Source organism: Manihot esculenta, chromosome 10 (assembly GCF_001659605.2).
Source record: "Manihot esculenta cultivar AM560-2 chromosome 10, M.esculenta_v8, whole genome shotgun sequence".
NCBI lineage: Eukaryota > Viridiplantae > Streptophyta > Magnoliopsida > Malpighiales > Euphorbiaceae > Manihot > Manihot esculenta.
Window position 1 is genome coordinate 9,476,651 of NC_035170.2, and position 8,407 is coordinate 9,485,057.

An 8,407-nucleotide genomic window follows, 5' to 3' on the forward strand; every position below is an offset into this window, starting at 1 on the left:
AATTTATATGTAAGAAAATATTTTTCATAAAGATACTTTTTAAAAATAATTATATTTTTTACTATTTAATTATAATATTTTAGAAAAGATGCTTAAAAATTTATATATAAAAAATTTATGCATATTAATAGGTTTCACAAAATCTAATAAATGATTCTTTGAAGTAAATATGTTACTTAAAAATGACTTATTTTTTTTCTCTGATCAGAAAAAAATATTATTTTATTAATTAAAATTTTTAAATATTCATAAATAAAAAATATTTTCTAAAAAACAAAGGAAGGTTAAAGCACCGTTTGTTTTGTGAAAAATATCTGAAAAATAGTATTCTATTTGAAGCACTTAAAAAAAATTAAAATAAATCGTTTTTACAATTTGAAAATCTTATTAAGAGAATTTTATATAAATTTATTAATATTATTTATTTTTATATTATATAAAAAATAAATTATTTTATTAAAAAATATATTTGAAGTACAAATTATTTTCTAAAATAATTTATTTATTTGATCATCAACGTTTTCGTAACAGGCCCTAAAAGTGCCAATCACATCAAGAACCAATACATATACCCATTAACCAAATTAGAAACCTAAACAAACCAATAATATACGCATGCTGGGAAGTAAAGTAATTTACCATCGAGTACCTTTATTTTGATAAACTTAGTTATTTAGTCCTTTTCTTTTTAAAATCTAATTAAAAATATATATATTTTTTGTATTCTCGTAGTAACCTATTTGCCTTAAATACAGTCCTATTTTATATAATTTTTTTTAAAAAAAAATTAAAATTTACTCAAATACATAAACCTAAGTAGTAATTTACCCTACTTAAAGAATCGGGAACAGTAAATAATAGGTGGTGAAGGCCTGCGAGATTGGTGGCTTATTAAAGGAGACGAGCAGTGAATGGTAGCAATTAGTAATGCTGTGCTAGAGTTGACATACAAGCAAATATCAAGTTGCAGTTTAAGCTTTATCCTTTTGGGTTCATGCATCGGATTTCAAATCCGCATTGCAAAGCAAAATCCTCAGAGACCATTCAATCATCTTTGGAAATAACATGAAAGATGACCTCTAAAAATCTGTTTCAGGAAAGCATGTTGGCTAAGTTTCAATGTGACTTGGTTGGACCTGCCTAATTCTCGAGCAACCATGAAAGGCAAATTGCTTCTGAACTCATTTAAGTGCTTAAAAAGAGAAAACTGAAAGGGCAAGAAAATCACATGTAGAAACTATAATCAACACCCATTAACAATTTGTCAATGTTTTTCACTCCTCAGATTCCGTGTGTAGCTTGAAAAAAGAACATAAAAATCGCCCAGCATCAGTCTAAGCTAGCAAAGCAAAATGTGAGTAAATACAAATACTTCATCCTATGGGAAATAGTCAGGCAAGAACTACAAATTAAAACCCAGAGTGACTCGCCATACACCCTATATCTAGCAGACAAAATTTTACATGGTGAACCATCCTACTATGCAGTTATGCAGGGTTATATACATCTTCAACACAAAACTAGGTTAGTCCGCTTTATATGAACCAAGTTGCAGATTAGGCTTTACATACATCTTCACAAAAAAGAGACACAAGACATCAGACCTGCTTATATACAGTTTTATATACCTTCATCAAAATTAACAAAATACGCTTTGCAGGTTGCTATTTTGTCATGTTTCTCCATTTGTCCTTCAAATCAACCTGAAAGAAAAAAAATAGTATCCAGCACCAATACCAAGAATAAAATTTAGGAAGAAACAGAAATAGCGCAAAAGTTTAGCATGTTTACCTCAGTTCTGTCGTCGAATATGTCACGCTTAAAGTCTAGGATAGCCTTCCAGCTTCCTCTACCAAACCTTCCATAAAAAGAGGGAAAGGAATAAGATCCTAGGAAATTATAACAGTAAAATATAAAAAATAGAACTTCTGGTTTTACGATTGCAAAATTGAAGTAGCAATTCCTACAAAGGTAAAAGCCACGTCTTTGTTATAGTAGAAGATATAAAGCAGAAAATAAAAGTAAAATTAACCATGAATTCTTTATTTTTCAAAAATGAAAACGGACATATTTTTGTTTTTGGAATGGCATACATTTTCACACCCTCCCTCAATGCATCTTCCTCTTCTACGCTCCACCTCTTGAATTTTCTCCTTCCAGCAAACTTTGGGATTTTATACTCCTTCAATGGAGACACAACCTTAGTCCTTGGCTTATCTAAATTAAATCTGCTCATGCCACTGGCATCTTCAGGTGAGCCATCGATTGAATCATCCCACTACCCAAAAAAAAAAAGAAAAGAAAAGATGTTAGACATAATTACAGAAAATGAAAAGCGCAAAAGGTTATAAATACAAAAAATTGTCAAACCAATTCAACAAGATAAAAAATTTAAAGCAAGTTTGAAGTCTAACATAAGGTCATAATAATATTGCAGTTAGTTTTTCATCATGAATTTGAAGGATTAACAATGAAACAGAACAACTTGTATGACCAAACTATTTTAATTCATTGATTTACTAAATTTCAAGAAGCTGAAGAGTGAAGAAATTTATCTACAAATTCAAGCTCCGTTAGAAGATGTTTATTGTAGAAAACATTTTCCGAGAAAATGAACTTTTTTACTTGACTAGTAAAAACAAACAAAAAAAAAATCAGTAAGAAATTGCTATTAGGCATTTTGTGAAATAGCTTCCAAACCACAAACTAGGTTGTAGATTCGACAAGAAAACATTAAAAATGAGAGTATCAAGAGATAAAAGATAAAACAAATGACTGATTTTCTTGTTGCAGAATCAAGAAAAATAGCTACCAGTAAACTGGAAATGATCTATAAAATCTGCCTCTCAACTAAACCTTGTTAGCTACATATGGAGCATAAGCTCCTGACAGAATAAGGTAAATGAACATAATTAGGTTATAACCTTCCAAATAAAGTCTAGCCATATCAAAATAAAACAAACATAATTCTAATAGAACTAGGTATTGATCCTACTAAATTGGAATAGAACTTTTTCTCTTGCATCTTTTGGTGCATGTTGGGGGAAATTTATATCAAAAAAGAAGGGCATGAAATATTTGGATTACAGATTTTTCATTTTTGTCAAAAATGAATTTAAAATTACAGAAGGGACAAATCATGTAGGACAAAGGTGGCAACAAATGATCAGTGATGCACAACAGAAGTCACAAAGTTGAATGGTTGATAAAGCTTATGTGGTTCTCATGCTGCTGCATTTACATTTTGTGGGTTCATATAATTCCTTAACATGGTGTTTGAATATGTAGGTTTGAAATTAAGGATTTGGATTTAATTTTAGCATGGATTCTCACTAAATTATGGATTTCAAATTGCAGCTTTTTGGAGTGGATTGGAAATAACACTATTTTATGAATAATTTCAAAATACATGCTTTCCATGTTTATAAAACTTAATATATATTCATCACTAGAATGAATTGAACAAAATATATGCTTTATCAAATTCAAATCTCATATTTCAAATTTTCCTTTCCAAAGACAAGGTAACATGATTTCCAACTTCCAAAACAGGGACACCTTTTCTTAAAAATGGTTTAGTCTTCATTTTGACTGGGAAATCCTATACATGAAAAATATTCAAAATCGCAGAAAATAGTTTTAGAAAAATATCTTCCAAAGACATGGAGCTGCAATGTGAAAAAAGTTAGCATGTTTTCCTTTTTAAATTTCAAAAGATACCACACGAGGAAAATTTCTCACATGCAATTAAATTAATGTGCTTATCTTTTTTATTCCATAGGCAAATATACAACAAATCACAACCCTAAAAGAATGCAAAAGCATAATACTCTATAAAGCTAAAAATTCATAATACTCATCCAATCAAGAAAACGTTTTTGTGCAAGGAGAAAAAAGATGACTGAAGTTTAACAGTAAACTAAAAGCAAGAAGAACCAACAATGTTAATCAATATGCAAATCAACTACGTTAAATTACCATGTAATTTAAAGATAATTAAGCAGATAAAAACAAAAAGGAAACTCATACCTCATAGGTACGAGCAGTACTATTATACTCCATTAAGCTGCGTTTGGGGGCAACATTCTGATGGTTGTAAATTGGAATTCCAGCACTGTTCTTCATAGTTTGAATGGGTTCAATAGCTTGAGTAACTGATGGATTGGGTATTTCTACTGGCACCACAACATCAACAGATGGATTGGGCACATCTACACGCTTCCCAACCTGATCTTCTACTAAAATCTCCTTATTCAATGCTTGTCTTTCAGGCATTAAAGACTCGGAGAAATTTAAAGCATTGGGAAGAGGGTCGTTCAATAATGCTTTTAACTCCATGGAGCTGGATTTAAGTGCTTCTTTCGCTCTATTAACTTCAGGAGTAGGAAGATTATCATATTTGTATGTAGGAATGTCCACACCCACCTTTTCAGAATCCATAATGACACCTGGTCCTTTAAGGTTGTTGACAGTATGAAACATATCATTGCTCTGAGTTTCTACATAAACAAGAGAAAAATTATAAGCACGTAGATACTAGATAGATACAACACACAAGTTGAAAAGCTAATTACAACCCTGACATGAGCAACTATGATTATTGCCATTACACCATGAATGCATAAAAGGCATGCCACCCTAATCACACTCCAAAGCCCCTCAGATGTGTATAAAAACTAAATAGTGATTTTTCTTTTCTTTTTTCTTTTTTTTTTTGGGGGCAATCTTAGTCTAATTTTAAAGGTAGCTGTCAAAAATTGGATATAAAGCAGCTTACATGACACAATTCTGTATCATCAATCTCATCAATTTTGAATGCTATCTGCAATTGTAACAGATCTTTAAAATTATACTAAATTGACAAAATTTCGGAAAAAAAAAAAAAACTAAATTGACAAAAAGGAAAGATTGGCTATAATTGCAAAATGCCTAAAAGGTTCTGGAGTTTTTACCATTAGACCTTTTTCTTTTTGTAAATTTTATGCTAAGTTATTAGCATGCTGTAATCGGGTAGAATAACAAATTAATAAAAAAGAAAGTCTCTCAAAAAAACTATTCCCTTTTTACTGTAATCATGAATTAGGACTATATTATATATCTTTATCCAATGAAGAGGAAAAGGAAGCTAGAAAATGAAACCAAGCAACAGGCTTCAATGAGTGCAAGCATATCTATACAAATATAAAACATGTGAATATAACAAACAGGAGCATTCAATAAATATTTTTTAATACAAATAATTAAGAGTTTGAGGTTTGAGCGCATCTTTTCTAAGAAGAGGAAGATGAATCCTTGAAAAAAACCTATTAGTATTTAGGCATGAGATGAAACTGAAGCACAAATCTTTACCCATCTTTGCAGAACCATCTGCAACACCTCCATCCGGTTCCCTGCTTGCTTTCTCCCCAACATTATCAGCATCCTTTTCTTCCTCTTCCCTTTCCTTCTCAGTTCTGGCAAGCATTTCAAGAAGTGGAGGACCCATTTCATCCAAAGCTTCCCTCAAGTAATCCATAACCAGCCTTAGCGCTTCATTTCGCATAGCCCTCTCCAACAACCTCTCACACGCATTCGAATCCCACAAAGCCGCCTCCATCTCTTCCTTAAACTCCCTCAACTCATCAGTAACCAACTCGCTTTTCTTCAAAAACTCCAGCTTTTCAACTCTCTCCCTCCAAATTGTCTTGACTGCCTCGAAAAATGTCTCAGGGTCACGCTTGCGTTTGCTTCCCACAACCCACATGTGCTTCACTGTGCATTCCACAGCCACCGCGCAGTATGCGAGCTTCATGGAGTCTAGGATCTTGATTCTCTGCTTCTGATCCAGTTGTTCTATGATTTCAAGGGATTCAAGAATGGTTTCAGAGGCAACAGAGCCACTGGCAATTTCATCCTGAATTGCACGGAGAGCGAGTGTCTTCTTCAAGCGTGGAGTTGGTGAAATTGGGATATGGGTATTTGTGAGAATCCTGTTAAGAAGAACTTTCGGGACTGAGTCCTGTCGAGTGAGGAACTCAATGATCCATAGCACAATTTCTGGGTCCATTTCTTCCGAGTCCATTCTCCCAGCAAACCTGTCCCTGAAAGAACCTTTTTTTTAAGGATTTAGGGTTTTTCTGGCCTGAAGAAAATAAAAAGGAAAGGGGTTAAATAAACATTTTTTAGTTCTAATAAGAAAAAATAATAACAGGAATTTTTTTAAAAAAAATTATGTGCATTGATACATTTGACAAGGAATGGTGGTGGTAGGGTACCGAAAAATTTTGGGTACTCAAAGCCGGACATGTTTATATGAATAGAAATTGTATTTTACTTTTCGTATCCGTCACAAATTCATTTAACATTACCCGCATACTACACAAACCGATTAGCTAGTAAGGAATTTTGCTGAAATATTGACCATAAAATAGTTTAACGGGTCAAAATACCCAGACCGAACCAAGAATAAAGGTTTTAAAAATTTTAAATTTTAAAATAATTAGGAACGAATATAAAACCTCTCCCAATTTCTTATCAAATCTTTTCACCAAAAATCATAAGAAATCACACAAAATGGATGTCAATCCCCAATTTTATCATATGGGCTTCGAAGAGCACAAATTGTAGGGATCCAATTATACTGCATTCTCTGAGAAAAAAAAATTTTACTGCATTTGCAAATTATGGCAACCTCATAGGATACTTACGAATCAAAAACCATGAATGGAGAGAGGCGAGCTCATAGGCAAGGTCATTGAACGAAAAGAAACTGATTTGTTAGAGGTTCGATTAAAAGTGAGAACGTTTTAATAAATTTCAGAAACCCACATCAATAAATCTCACAAATTTTCAACAACTATCACAAATACAACCCCTCAAGACATTTTCAACAAATTTCAGAAACCCATTTCAATAAATCTCACAAATACAACTCAATATATTCACACATACAAATCTCAAACCACAAATTTTTTAAAACACAAATCCGAAACCGTAAAAATCTAAAAACCCATTCAAACCTGTAGTGATAGAGGACATAAACGAGTGGCGAGGAGCACCACCGGCGTGACTGAGGACGAGGATCAGCGGCGAGGAGAGACACCGGACGGCGGATAGACTGGCGGACGCAACAACGAGGACCAAAGGGAGCGGCGGAGGAGAGCGTAGACAGCAACGACGACAACAGCGTGGAGACAAGAGAGACGATCGGCGAGAGGCACGCGGCTGTACTAGAGGGAGCGGTTGAGTAGCAACCGACTGCCACACAGAGAAGGCTGGGGGTGCAGAGAGGGGGCCGTGGTGAGAGTTGACAGAGAAATGGGGCGTAGTTTTTTAGACCAAATTACCACCTTATCCTTAAATTTTAACTTAATTAATTACAATATCTATGTGATTTTATCATTACACTCAAAAGTCCCTATAATTTAACTAGGTTAACATGTAAGGACATCCGTTAGAGCCAATTTTTTAATTATTTTAATCTTAAAAGACCTATTTACCCTCAAGTCAAAGTAAAACTTCAAATTAGATTTGGAGCATTGTCGCTCTCCCTTAGCTCACGTTGAGAATACTGTCCATCGACCAAGATTCATTTTCCTTCATTATTAGAGATATATAGAGAGAAAGAGACATGAATCATTGAATGTCATTGCACCATAGACGTTATTTGTCGTTGGAGTTAATTTTGGAGTAATGACAGGAAGCCTTTCTCCAATCAGTGAATAAACATTTTATGTCATTGGAGAAGCCACCGGACTGGAGTTTGGGACAAAGGGTGGAGGTGACATCTTAGATTCATTCACAAATTTGATAAATGAAATGGGATTTGTGGAAAAATGGTCCACTAATTCAACCCTTGCTTTGCAACTAGACATCTCCTATATGGATTCATAAACAAAACTGAAAACTTCAAAATAAGGTGCAATTGATATTTTCTGGCTACTATAATTATGGGTGATCATTCGGTCAGTTCGGTTTTAAATCGAATCGACTAAATAAATCGAAAATTAAAATTTTAGTATTTATAAAAATCAAACTGAATCGATTTTGATCAGAAATCAAATCAAACAGAATCAGTCTGATTCGGTTTGATTCGATTCGGTTTGACCGGTTTTAATTTTTAATAAATTTTTTATTTTTTATAAAATATTTTAATTTTAATATAATTTAATTTCTTTATATTATTAAAAATAACACATCATTATCATTAATCGGTTAAGTTCGATTTTTTCGATTTTTTTAATCAAAATCAAATCAAATTGAAATAATTGAAATTTTTGAAATTAAAAATCGAATCGAATTGAATAAAAAATCAAATCAAAATTTTAAATTAATTCAATTCAATTAATTTTTTTTATTTAAACTGATTCTAAATATAATGTATATGCATGTACATGGTGTGTCACTCTTCAACGCCAATTAACCACTT

General features: G+C 32.6%; 1 protein-coding gene across 1 annotated transcript; it reads right to left on the reverse strand.

Annotated features, from left to right (window-relative positions):
* Positions 1-1,208: 1,208 nt before the first annotated feature.
* Positions 1,209-7,311, reverse strand: LOC110624934. The gene is made up of 6 exons (XM_021770407.2): positions 6,999-7,311; positions 5,350-6,121; positions 4,030-4,499; positions 2,094-2,278; positions 1,792-1,858; positions 1,209-1,703 (listed from the first exon to the last, which is right to left on the reverse strand). The coding sequence occupies exons 2-6, from the start codon at positions 6,059-6,061 to the stop codon at positions 1,665-1,667; spliced, it is 1,473 nt and encodes a 490-aa protein (XP_021626099.1). The 5' UTR covers positions 6,062-6,121; positions 6,999-7,311; the 3' UTR covers positions 1,209-1,664.
* Positions 7,312-8,407: the final 1,096 nt, after the last annotated feature.

Excerpts from the sequence above, each read along its gene's own strand:
- LOC110624934 (XM_021770407.2), bottom strand. The coding sequence starts at position 6,061 with ATGGACTCGGAAGAAATGGACCCAGAAATTGTGCTATGGATCATTGAG. Across the intron at positions 4,500-5,349 it reads AGATGGTTCTGCAAAGATGG|AAACTCAGAGCAATGATATG; the intron begins GTAAAGATTTGT and ends TTGTTTATGTAG. Across the intron at positions 1,859-2,093 it reads TTGAGGGAGGGTGTGAAAAT|GTTTGGTAGAGGAAGCTGGA; the intron begins GTATGCCATTCC and ends TTTTTATGGAAG.